Source organism: Sciurus carolinensis, chromosome 4 (assembly GCF_902686445.1).
Source record: "Sciurus carolinensis chromosome 4, mSciCar1.2, whole genome shotgun sequence".
Lineage (NCBI taxonomy): Eukaryota > Metazoa > Chordata > Mammalia > Rodentia > Sciuridae > Sciurus > Sciurus carolinensis.
The window spans coordinates 109534031-109546442 of NC_062216.1; the positions used below are offsets into that span (position 1 = coordinate 109534031).

The following is a 12412-nucleotide window of genomic DNA, read 5'->3' on the forward strand; positions in this document are numbered from 1 at the left end:
TGGTTCATTGTTGACCTATGCTCAGAGGGTCCCCTCCAAAGACCCCTAAATCCCTCCTTCATCTCTCACCTGGCAGGGCCTCCAGTCAATGTAGCATCAATGACATGTTCATTGTTTATTCGGAACATGTAGATGCCTCGATTCTAGAAAGACACAGGATGCAGAAGGGACAAGATTATTAGATAGCAGATTCAGGTTGCAGACTTATCTACTATGTTCCTCATTCTCCTGCCCTTCCCCTTTATCCCATCAGCTTTCCACCTTCCCTCTACCCCTGAACCTCCCATACTTAAACCTCCCTGGTTCCTTGGCTGAGTGTGGACCATGTACCACAAAGGTCCCTCAGTCAGTCCATACCTGCTCTTCATATATTTTCTCCCGCCGGTTGGCCACCTCATTGCGAATGATGGTGCCAATGTACTCAATGACCATGGTGTGCTTTTCTAGGTCCTTGGCTGCATAGAGCCCCAGGCCCTGGATACGGGAGCGAGCCAGATACACATTGTTCTTCCACTCGGTGCGCAGGCGCCGGTACTGAGATGACTTCGAGTGCACAAACTGCTTGCTGTACGGGGTGTTGGTTTCGCCTGTGAAGGTGCTCTGATATGCCTTAGACATGCTGGTGCTGTTCAGTGTATGGGGCCTGGGAGGTGATACAGTCCATGACAAGACAGCTCTCCTACAGACCAAGTACACACTACCCACCTCCTCCCTGGGATGTGCAACACACCAGTTAGGGCATGTGGTCCTGGCAAGCACTGGAAGTGCTGCCTGGGAATAGAGTGGAGGCACCTGGGTCTCAGTTATGGAGAGGCAGCAACTAGCTAAGGGAACCCTTCTTACACCCTGGATGGCACAGCCCAAGACAGGGGATGGGGATGGAGGGAGAGGGGCACCAATTCCCCTACACTGAGCCTGCTCTACCATCTCTTCTCTGCTAACATCCTCTTGTCAAACCATATGCAAGGCCCAGACTCCTCTAGGAGATCTTCCCCAAGCAGGCCTAGAATTTAAGCTGATGGTTTGCTCAAATGTCTTTCCACCTCCTGTACATGCTGGGGCCATGTCTACCACATGGGCTGGATGTGGGCTGGATTTTTAAAATTGGCTGTAAATTCGCAGCCTAAAGGTAATACCCTGCCTTTCTTCAGACTGTCCCATTCTCTGACATAGCATCTGGCTCTCTACAGATGGCTCAGTGCAGGGGAATGACTGCTGCCTGGCAGGATGCCTTTTCACCACCCTAGGACATCAGTCAATTCTTGCCCATCCCAGAGCAGTGGTTTTCAAACATTTGGGTTTTTTTGTTTTTGTTTTTTTGGTGGAATTTTTTTTCTTTATTTTTCTTTAACAAAATGTTAACTAACTCAATCTATGAAGTAGGTGAGGATGCAGCTCTTCTGGTTGAATCCAATTTGGGGAAAGTGGAATTATGCATGGGGAGGGCCAAGTTCTGCCCCTCAGTTTACATGTTCCATGGCATTCTGGAACACATACACTCATAGTTTGAAAACCACTGTTGTAGAGCATCAAGGACTAGGGCTGACTAGGGGTAGAGTCTCTGACGCTCTATGACAGCCTATGAGCTGCCAAAGGTCTTAAGAAATCCCTGCTACCATAGATTCTGCCTCCCTCTACCCAAGGACCAAGGTCAGGCTACTGTGGTACACAGAAAGAACAGTGACCCACAAGTCAAGAAATAAGGGTCTGGTCCCAGCTGTGTGACCTTTATCTAGTCACGTAGTCTTTCTGGGCCTCAGTTTTCTCAGCTGTAAAATGGGGGTCATACCACCTGCCCTACCTACCTCATAAGGTTGTTGTGAGGATCAAATGAGATAATGGATGTGAAAACGCTTTGAAAAAAAAAGTATAAAGTGCTATACAAATGTAAGGTTTTATTATTTTTCTATTATATTTCTAATTATTTTTGATACCAACTCAGCCTTGGAAAGGGAAGGTGACCCTAGTGCTCATGGGGTGTCTGAGATTTGGGAGAATCATAGGCCCCCCTGAAAGCAAAAGAGGAAAAGGAAGAAGTGACCAGGTCCCTTATATATTTCATAACATTTCACCATTGTCTACCCAGAACCTCCCCAGCAGTCATTCCCAGGGTACCCAAGATGACTGTTCCACCTCAGGTCAACCCAGAATACCTGAACAGATTGGTGGGGAGGAGAGGATACCCTAGTAATAGCTTCCTTAATCAGAAGGTCTAAGAGTGAATCCCCAGTTTCTCCAAGGGAACTCTGATTTTCATTCCAAACCCTCATAATTTGGCCAGAGACTCTCTACCAACACACCCATAGCCCACGGCCCCAGTCCCATAAGCTCACCGTTTGTAGTGTGTGAGGATTTTAGGCTCCGATCGGGCACAGCCAGTGGGGTTGATCATGAGTGGCAGCTCCATCAGGGGGTGGCGCCCATAGCGGAATAAATAGTTTTGACAGCTTTCCACCCCAGGCAGCTGTGGGCACAGGTAGTGCTCGCCTTAACCTGAGATCCTTTGCAGCAGGGTCAATGTTCTCAGTGCCATAGCCCCCAGCTCCCAGCCCCTTGCTTACTGATTCAGCTATGCGAAGCACGGCATGCACCGTCAGCCCCAAAGAGCTCCTCGCCTTTCAGGTACTCAGGGAAGAGTCGCAGCATATCAGCCTCTTTTCTCATGGCAGCCACTGGCTCAATGATGCGATTCCACACAGCTAGAAGTAGAGAAAGAAGAGCAGCCCTTAGAGGAAACCTCTGCTCACCGACCTCCAGTCCTTAACCCCATTCCTGAGTTGTAGTTGTTTTCTATGGCCTTCACACCTTCCTGTTACCAAGGTGTGTGAGTCTTTAGGATCCCCTCCTGGCCTTTTAGTAACATTCTCTCTTAAGAAACCAGGAGGGACTGGGGATATAGTTTAGTGGTACAGTACTTGCCTTGCATGCATGAGGCCCTGAGTTTGATTCCCAGGACTGCCAAAAAAAGTCAGGAGTCAACTCCATATAGGAATTACAGTTTGGGGTACAGAAACAAACAGTTCAGGTTCTAGTGCACTGGCCATGAGACCTTAAACAAATATGTAAGTTTCTCTGCAAGACTCTCTTTCCTTCCTTCCTTCTCTTCCTTTTCCTTCCCCCCAGTCCCTCCCTCCCTCCTTTCCTTCCTTTCTCTTTTTCTGGTGCTGAGGATTGAACCCAAAAACCTCATACATGCTAGACAAATGATCTACCACCAGAACTTCATCCCTAGTCTACAAATCTATTTACCTCATAGGGATGCACGAGCAAAATAATCTACATAAGTCACTTAGTATGTGGCACACCATACATGCTCAATAAAGGGTTGTACCTGCTCTTGTTATTTTCATCATTAACACATAAAACTAAGATCAAAATAATTTTATACAGAGAAAAATACAAGGAACTTAGATCAGGTTGGGTGAACCAGATGATGGGGTCTCAGAACTGAATCCTTTAGTTCCACTGAGGATAGGAAAAAGCTAGAATATGTGAGATTAGAAAAATATTTTCAATTACGAAGGAATTGAAAATAACTGAAAGAGTATGAAATACTTTTAAGAGAGGTGGGGGAGGATCACTCACATAGAGGCTGAAGATCCTCTTATTGATATTGTAAAGTGACCTCTGTGAGAAACTTACCCAATTCAATATTACCATTTCAAAAACTGAATGCTCACCCTGGGGAGAGGCATCAGTGAAGACCAGGTCTTCCAGGCCCTGCTCCATGACTTTGATTACAAACTCAGGCCGCCCTTGTTCTCTCCAATGGAGCACCGGTAGCAGCAGCGGCGATTGTTGTGCGAAGGCTCCAGTAGATGCGCGTGGCCTCATAGCCCACAGGATAGAGGGCAGTGGCACTGTGGAAGTCAGCCATCTGGTGAGGGAGCAGCTGTCCAATGGCATGGAACACAAGGCCCCCAACACGGAACATGTGCAGCCGCTCTCTCCCGCTGGATGATGCTGGCGATCTGCTTCACCTCATCGCGCTCAATGTACAACCCGCCGGAAGACAGCAAATGAGCTGAGCTCCTGCTCACAGGGCCCCTTGATCTTGTGCATAGGACACAGCATAGTCTTGTCCTTGAAGAACATGCACTTGGCGCGGATGGCACAGGCAAAATGGTAGACATTGGGCAACGCATGCGATTGCAGCTGCTGGTGGCACCAGTTCGCTGGCACAGGGAGCACTTGGTTAGTAGTCCTCGGTGCAGGGCAACTTCCACATTCATCAGTGCCCCACCCTGGGTCTCATACACTTCTGTGGACCACAGAGCACAGTTGAGGTGTACCCACAGGTCCAGGTCCAGGTTTAGCAGCCGAGCAGGACCATCAGTGGCCCCATCCCCCTCCTCATGACAGAAGCAGCAGCGCCGCATGTCACGGGGCACCTTGTCAGGCCGCAAGGCTGTGCCAGTTGTTCCCTAAACTCTGCCACTTCCCGTTCATCATCCTGTCGTCCACTGCCCTTCTGGATGGTCAGCAGCAGCCGCAGGCCGCTTCCAGCGCACCCCTTTCCACTTCTTGAGGCGAGGGGAACGGGAATCTTCACCTTCTTCAGGGGGCCGGGCTCGGGGCTTAGGCCGGACTGATTCAGGGGATGAGGCCAGTGGCAAGGGTGAGGGCACTGGTGGATCAGCTGAGGGTTCAGTTGCAAGTTCAACCAGGGGCTCAGCAGGCGGACTGGCAGGGGAGGGTGCCAGGGGGATGGAGGTGGGGAGGGTTCTTCAGGAGGTGGAGCAGAAAGCTGTCGCACATCCAGATTGGAGACATTGTAGGTATAGCTGTGCTGGGTGGCCAGCTCTGGAGCGGGGTTCTCCTATAAGAGAATGCCCTGGATAATCAGTGCCAGCTACTCAGCTAACTGGCCCTCTATTTCTTCTCTAAAGCCCTCTGCCTTCTTTGCCCTGGGCAGCACCTTTTTCCTATGGTCACCCCTTTTTCTCCCTTGACCCCACCTGTTTCAAAAGGCTCAAGATGTCTAGCTGGCTCTTAAGGGTGTAGCCAGGCAACACTGCATCAAACTGCTTCAGCCAATCAGGGCCAGCATCTGGACTCTTGATGCCCAAACCCTTTTCTTTCCCACCTGTAGGAAGGAATAAGTCAGAGCCTCTACCAAAACCCTTTTCCCCTAGTCCCAAGGCACTTTCCTGCCCCACTTACCAGAGCCCTCAGCTTCCACCTTCTTAGGCTCAATGCCTGCTCGGGCAGGACTCTCCGGAAAAAGCACTTCATAGGAGTTGGGAATCTTCATGCTTAGCAGCTCTGCCACTGCCACCATCACACCATTAAGATTCTGCCACAGAAAAAGGGATGGAAGAGACATGTTAGCAGAGCATCCTAAAGCATGAGTCCCGGGTGGGTGGGGACAAGTCAGTGCTGTCTGTTCCATCCAGCTCTTCTCAAAAACCTCCTTTACAGCACCCTTTCCCAAACTGTCGCAGGCACTTACAGGGGTTCTGCAAGAAGGGAACATTAACTGAGTTTAGGAAGTGATGCCCATATGTACCCACAACCTGGAGATTCATCCCATGTGTGCAAATTAAAGAACCTGAGAGGTCTTCTAGTAAAGAAACTGGGTACTGTTGTTTTAACTGCGTTTTCCTTTTTTTTTTTTTTTTTTTTTGACCATATAAACCCTGCTAACATTCAAATACAGCAAACAAAGTTCCACCAAATTTGAGTAAGGAAATGAAGACTTGTGGCACTTTAGCGTTTATCGCACAAAACACACTCTGTTGGCTTGTTGGTCTTTACCACTAGATGATAAGCTCTGGAAGGCAGGGACTATGCTTCATTTACCCTCATCCCACAACCTCTTGCCCATACTTTCACACATGGTAGATATATAAAACAGATTTGTTAATGATCAGATATATTTATCCAGACAAGCAAAGGAACTGCCCTCTCAGCAAGGTCCTTTTGGCCTCAGGGCACCCCCAGGACACACCTTGGCTGCAGCAGCAGAGACTGTCAGCATGACTGACACCTCACTTCCTTTGCTCTTTTCCCAAGTTGTGGCAGGCAGCTTTCCAGGAGCCTCCAGGTCAAGAGTCCCATAAGGTTTGGTATCTGGGAAGACTGAATGAGAAAGGAACTTGTGTAGACTCAGTTATCTTCCTCAGCCACCCACTCCTGCCAGCTTCTTCCAAGCATGCCAAGCCAGGCCTGACTCATCTTCAGAGTAGTACATACCTGGGATGCTAGACCGAGGAATGATTGGGATGACAGGAGAGAGGGCCCGATCATCCTGCTCCCACCGGCCTGAGCCCAGCTGAGGGAAACGAGGGGCCTCCTCCCCCAGGATGCTCTCGGGGGATGAAGCCGGCACAATGCTGTCAGGAGAATCACTGTCCTCGTCACTCTCCATCCTGTAGGTCAAACACAGACAACTACTGGTACAGCCCTGTAGACTCTCCCTCACAAATCTAGAAATCTGCCACGGGCCAAAGAAAACTGAGGCAAGCTATACCCCATTCAATTCTCAGTTCCAATCTCACCTGACATCCTCGGTCTGATTGTGGGGCGGGGTGGGCAAGGCGGCCAGCAGGTCTACATTCTTCACCTCTGAAACATCTGTGGGTAGGGAGAAGAAAAGTCAGAGTGAGAGTGTCCAGAATAGATGGTGTTTTCTCCCTGATACTTCATACTTAAGTAGCATGAGATCTTAACTTAGTTATGATTAACCATCAACTTACCTGTCAGTTTGGGGCAGATGAGCTATATATATTGAGCCTTTCCTATATGCTAGACCCTGAACTTTAGGTACACTCTTTTTTTTTTTTTAAGTTGTTGATGGATCTTTATTTTTATTTACTTATATGTAGTACTGAGAATTGAACCCAGTGCCCTCACATATGTGAGGCAAGCACTCTGCCAGAGTTACCCCAGCCCCAGGTACACTCTTTATTTCATCTTTTCTTCTTTCTTTCTTTCTCCCCCACCCTCCCCAATACTGGAGATTGAACTCAGGGATTTGCACATGTTAGGCAATAAGTACTCTACTCCTGAGGTATACCCCCGTCCTTTATTTATTTATTTATTTTGTTCCTGGGGATTGAACCCAGAGGTACTTTACCATTGAGCCTTGTCCCCAGCCCTTTTTATTTTTTACTTTGAGACAGGGTCTCACTAAATAGCTTAGGGCCTCGATAAATTGCTAAGGCTGGCCTTGAACGTGTGATCCTCCTGCTTCAGCCTCCCCAGTTGCTGGAATTACGGAAATGTACCACTGCACCCTGCAACCCTAGTCCTTTTAAAAAACTTATTTTGAGACAGGGTCTCTTGTTAGATTAATATTATAATACTCCATTTATAGGAAGGAAATGGGGGCTCCCACAAGGAAATTTGGCTGAAGTAACAATAAATGCAGGTACCAGTGTTCAATTCTAGGTTGGACTACAGCTCCACACCCAGGAAAAACTGCACTGTTTCTTCTATACAAAGATTCATTCAAACTCTCCCTGTCACCAACCTCCCCTGTTGCCTTTGCTCCATACTCCAGAAGCCCATTCTTGTCCCTAACAAATCTGTTCTGAAGAGGCCCTTCCCACCCAGGCCTCCTATCACGTAAGCTCATAGGGCAGTGTAAAACCTACTTGTTTTCTTAAATTGTGTGGCAGAGCACAATAATAACTGCTTAAATCCCAGCCACCGAATCCCGGCAGGTAAGACAAGTCAACTCTTCACTTACCCCTCAGTGCTCCTTCAGTGTCCCGGGCAGAGGCTGTGTCTTTGGGGTGCTCCCCCAGCTCTTCAGAGGGAGTGACACCATTTACCATCTTCTGCTGCACCGATGGGGGTGGGGTGGGGGGCAGCGACGAGGGTGGTGTCGGCGGGTTACTCAGGTTATTCTGGGGGGTGGGGGTGGTGTTGTGTGCAAGATGGCATAGGGAGACTGCTGTAATCTCCTGGCCCCATACTACATCAGTAAGTATTTCCCTAAGTATTTCATCCCCACCCCCACCTCCCCAAGAACTTCATTATTCCCAAAAGGCAATGCCACTTTTCTGACCTTGGTAAGCAGCTGGGAATAGTAGTCAGGGCTGCTGGACAGTGCCCCACTTCCAAAGGCCCCTCTCAGCTGGCTCTGCCCACTGACTGGGCAGCCACTACCAAAGGGAGCAAAGAGGCTAAAATTGGCAGTGATGGTGGGTTCAGTCAGGGGCAGCAGGGACAGCTCCTACAAGGGGCAAGATAAAAAAGTTGGAGAACTAAAGAATTTGTACCTGTCATTGCACGCTGGGGGACAGGGTTCTCCCATCCTGGGGTGGGACCAGGGGACTGGTTCCTGGGAGAAGGGGGTGTCACCTGTTTCAGCTGTTTCAGCAAGGCCTCGTTGGCCCTGACCCCGTCCTCCTTCCGCAGCTTCTTTCGGGAGCTCACCAACCTGTCGCTTGCTTTCTGTACCCGCTTGGGTTTTGGTGTCAAAGGTTTCCTTGCTGCTGCATCCTAAGCCAGATAAGTTCTGTGAAGGCTGCTGTCCTTATCTTTTCTGTCTGACCCAAATGGTCTCACTCTTGCACCTCCCACCTCCATTTCAGGCCCCAATGTCTGCTCAACTCTAGCTGGAATACACTCACCTCCTTGTTGCTGGGGGCACCCTGTAGTTTCTGTTCCAGCCCTGCCAGTTTGCTGTCAATGTGCCCGTTGATCTCAGCTCGCAGCCCCTCAGGTCCCCGCCCAGCACCGAGTTGCACATTCTTTGCTCGTAGAAGCTTCTGCAAGAGCAGATGCCCTGCCTCTGAGCGGGAGCCTGCCAGCAGGAGGTGGTTGCTGGTACCTGGTGTCCCTACTGGCTCCCCATTGGTCTCCCTCTTCACTGCCTGTGCTCCCAGGGCACATGGCTCTTCCCGAGGTTCCTGCTTGATGCTGAGTTGGGGTGACTCAGGTACCACCTGTCCATTCACCTGTTCCAGATGCCCAAGTACCAGGTTGCTCTGCTCTGGCTTCTGGGTTTCTGCTAGGTTGTCTGGGGGATCCCAAGGTCCCAGTCCCTTGCCAAAGAAGGTATCCGCAAGCTGGGCAGTAGCAGGTGAAACCCTCTCAGGAGGCAGCTCTGAGGTTGGCCCCTGGGGCTTTGAGGTCCCTGAATGGGTAGGGGTGAGCTGGGCACTGGGGGAAGGTAATTGTGAAGATCTCTTTGGCTCTTGGGGACTGGATGGTGGAGGTGTGGGATGGACAGGGCCAAGTACTGGTCCTGTGGATAAGGCTCCTTGTGGGGTAGGGAGCCGGGGTGGGCCCTGAGGTCGAGGCCCTGCCCCTAGCTCCTGGAGGGGGCCTGTCTGGGATCCAGGGAAGCCCCCAGGTTGAGGTTGGCAGCCCAAGAGGCCCTGGAGGGGAGAAGGTTGGGTCCCAGGCTCCTGGTAGGGTGGAGTCTGGCGTACCGCCTGACTCTGCTGCAGCTGCCGCTGCATGAGGAGGGCCTGTAGCTGCTGCTGCTGCTGAGGACTCAAGTGCCGCAGCTGTGGGTTTTTGGCCAGAACTCCTTGGAGCTGTGCTCGAAGTTGACCCACTGTAGGCATGACTCCAACCCCAGGCAGACCCTGCCCAGACTGGGGTCCGGGTCCTGCTTTGGAGGGCTGTGGCCCTATATTATTCTGCATGGGTCTCTCTAACCCAAGGGGCTGTTGGGGCCCCAGAAGGTTCTGGGACATGGGTACGGGCTGCTCCCCTAAGGAAACAGAAGTTTGGCCCAGCAGGTGGGGCATAGATGAGGCCTCAGAGGATGGTCCACTGCCTAGTTGTCCATGACTTCCTGCACCTGCTGTGGGCAGCAAGTTAACTTGCTGCTGAGGTTGTCCTGGGAGCCTCAGAGGTGGCTGCAGCTGCAGAGAGTTGGGTTGAGCCTGGGCCTGGGGTTGGACCAGAAGGAGTTGTGAGTCCCCAGAGAGGGAGGGCTTTATCTCCCCTGGTTCAGCAGTCAATGACTCAGGTGTAGTCCCTATTCCTAATGGCCCTCCCTGATGTATTGAGGGACCTTCAGTGACCTCTGAAGGAAGAGTTGTCTCTACAATGTTCTGCTCCTTGCCCGTCAGGAGGAGTGTTGGGCCCAGGGCTCCGGGGCTCGAAAAATGTTGAAGAGGTTTGGCTGGCATGCCAGGGCCAAGTGTCACCTGCTGCTGCTGTTGTTGCTGAGGAGATAATAAAGTTCGACTCTGGTTCAAAAGGCCCATCTGCTGCTGCTGCTGCTGCTGCTGCTGCTGCTGCTGCTGCTGTTGCTGTTGCTGCTGCTGTTGCTGCTGTTGCAGCTGCTGCAACTGCTGTTGTTGTAGCTGTTGCTGCTGTTGAAGCTGTTGCTGCTGCTGTTGTTGAAGTTGCTGTTGCTGCTGTTGTTGAAGCTGCTGCTGTTGTTGCTGTTGTTGCTGAAGCTGCTGCTGCTGCTGCTGCTGTTGAAGCTGCTGTTGCTGCTGTTGTTGAAGCTGTTGCTGCTGAAGTTGTTGCTGCTGTAAGGAGCCCAGGGGCTGAGTACTCAGTTTGGGCTGACCAGCATGTGATATCAGGCCCTGCTGAAGATGGGAAAGCCCTGCCATGGATCCCTGCTGTTGGTGCTGTTGCTGTTGCTGTTGCTGCTGTTGCTGCTGTTGCTGTTGCTGCTGCTGCTGCTGCTGTTGCTGTTGGGCTGTGACCAGCCGGTGTCCCATAAGGCCATGACCCTGCTGTGCCAGCTGGGGGGAACTCAGCACCCGGGACTGGGTCATAAGCACCTGTCTATGAGGGCCCTGAGGACCTAAAGATGCAGGGTGCTGCTGCTGCAACACTGCCACCTGGGAAGGACCTAGCATGCCCTGGGACCCCTGGGGTGGTTGTGGAGACAACTGCTGCACCAGGAGGCCCTGGTGGTTGCTAGGAGGCAGAAGACCCTGGGGCTTGGGACCCAGAGTCTGGTTTGCCTGTACCCCAGGACCCTGTTGCTGTTGCTGCTGAATTGACACCTGACCTAAAAGGTGTTGTTGCTGTTGTTGTTGCTGTTGCTGCTGCTGCTGCTGTAGTTTCTGGGCCAGTTGCATGCGTTGTTGCTGCAGTTGCAGTTGCCTTTCCTGTAAAAGCCTTGAGTCCGGTCCTAGACTTCGGAGAGCAAGGTTGCCAGGGAAGAAGCCCCCTGAGGGGCCAGCCAAGGATCCAGCCCCACCAGAATGCTGCTGTTGTTGCTGCTGAGCCAGAGCTGTGTTGAGGAATGGGCCACTAGGCTGTCCAGGTAGTGCCATACCCCCAGGAGGCAGGCGAAGACCTCCAGCTTGCCCACCCGGGGGCCCTGGTGGTGGCTGCAACCCATGGCCAGGGAGCAGCTGGCCAGGGAGCTTGGTGAGTAGCCGAGGACTCTGAGAAGGGCTGAGAGCTAGCACAGCTGAGTGCTGTTGCTGCTGCTGCTGCTGCTGCTGCTGCTGTTGCTGTTGCTGCTGCTGCTGCTGTTGCTGTTTGTTTCTATATTCTGCCATGAGATTAGTATGCTCCTTCTGCTGTTTACGAACCTAAAAAGAAAGATAGGAGGTCAGCCTGGAACCTGCCCACCCATGCCATCCCTTATTCCTGGCTTCGGGATGACAAACTTAAGTTTGTTTTCCCCACCTGATCCAGCTGTTTCTGGATCTTGCTCTGCTGCTCTGTAACCAGTTTGAGCTTCTCAGCATCAGCTTCTGGGAATTCACGGCCAGCCTTTTTGGCAGTGCGCTGTTTGGCACACAGAGCCTTCCGGGACTTGCGGTGCACACCAATCTGCTCCTCAAGCAACTTCAATTGCATCTGTAGGAGCTGCTGGGTATGGAAGAGCCACTCCTCATACTGCCGCTGATCAGCCTCATCTAAGAGAAGAAGTGGCAAGTCAGGACCACAATCCCTCTTTCTCCTAGTCCCTAACCACTTCCTTATACTCTCCTCTTCTGTCTCATACTCACTGATTACTCCCTGGGCAAAAGTGGGTGGGTTGGGACGAGGCTGGGAGGGGTCACTGGCATTCCGCTCCTGTGATGAGAAAGACTGCTAAAAGGTCACTGTTCCACACAAGGCCCTAAGAAAGGTGGCTCAATGTGCATAGCACACAAATTGCTACCCCAACCCCCAGTTTCTGACAACTTACCTGGCCACTCCCAGGTGCCACATGGTTCTGCAGATCACTGCCAGGTCCCCCAGAGAGCCTCTGGGCTAGCAGTGACACTTGCTGCCTGGAGTCCATCAAAGTACAGAGGATTAAGTATTGATGAAAGGCAAAGAAGTAAGACAAATAGGAAAATGGGGCCAAGAAAGGAAGGGGTGTAACTGGGAAAGAAAAGGGTCAGCCCCAAGTCTTACCTGTTCATACCAGGTGCCACCCCAATGCTGCCCTGAGCCATCACTTTCTTGATGCCTTTCAAAGCTACCATCTTGGCCTTTGCAATGGGATCAATGATGTCTTCTGCAGCAAATTTGTCCAGGT

At 51.4% G+C, this 12412-nt stretch overlaps 1 protein-coding gene across 1 annotated transcript in view; it reads right to left on the minus strand.

Annotated features, from left to right (window-relative positions):
- Kmt2d (lysine methyltransferase 2D) overlaps positions 1-12412 on the minus strand; it is a 39021-nt gene that overhangs the window by 2389 nt on the left and 24220 nt on the right. Inside the window, 27 exon segments of the mRNA XM_047551824.1 lie at positions 70-143; positions 358-643; positions 2334-2464; positions 2562-2600; positions 2602-2699; positions 3681-3758; positions 3761-3802; positions 3805-3949; positions 3951-3998; positions 4000-4133; positions 4136-4417; positions 4420-4495; positions 4497-4708; positions 4711-4819; positions 4959-5086; positions 5164-5296; positions 5951-6081; positions 6196-6371; positions 6501-6576; positions 7694-7853; positions 8015-8182; positions 8311-8451; positions 8583-11471; positions 11569-11801; positions 11895-11961; positions 12077-12161; positions 12289-12412. Of these exon segments, the coding sequence (XP_047407780.1) occupies positions 70-143; positions 358-643; positions 2334-2464; positions 2562-2600; positions 2602-2699; positions 3681-3758; positions 3761-3802; positions 3805-3949; positions 3951-3998; positions 4000-4133; positions 4136-4417; positions 4420-4495; positions 4497-4708; positions 4711-4819; positions 4959-5086; positions 5164-5296; positions 5951-6081; positions 6196-6371; positions 6501-6576; positions 7694-7853; positions 8015-8182; positions 8311-8451; positions 8583-11471; positions 11569-11801; positions 11895-11961; positions 12077-12161; positions 12289-12412 (6265 nt within the window).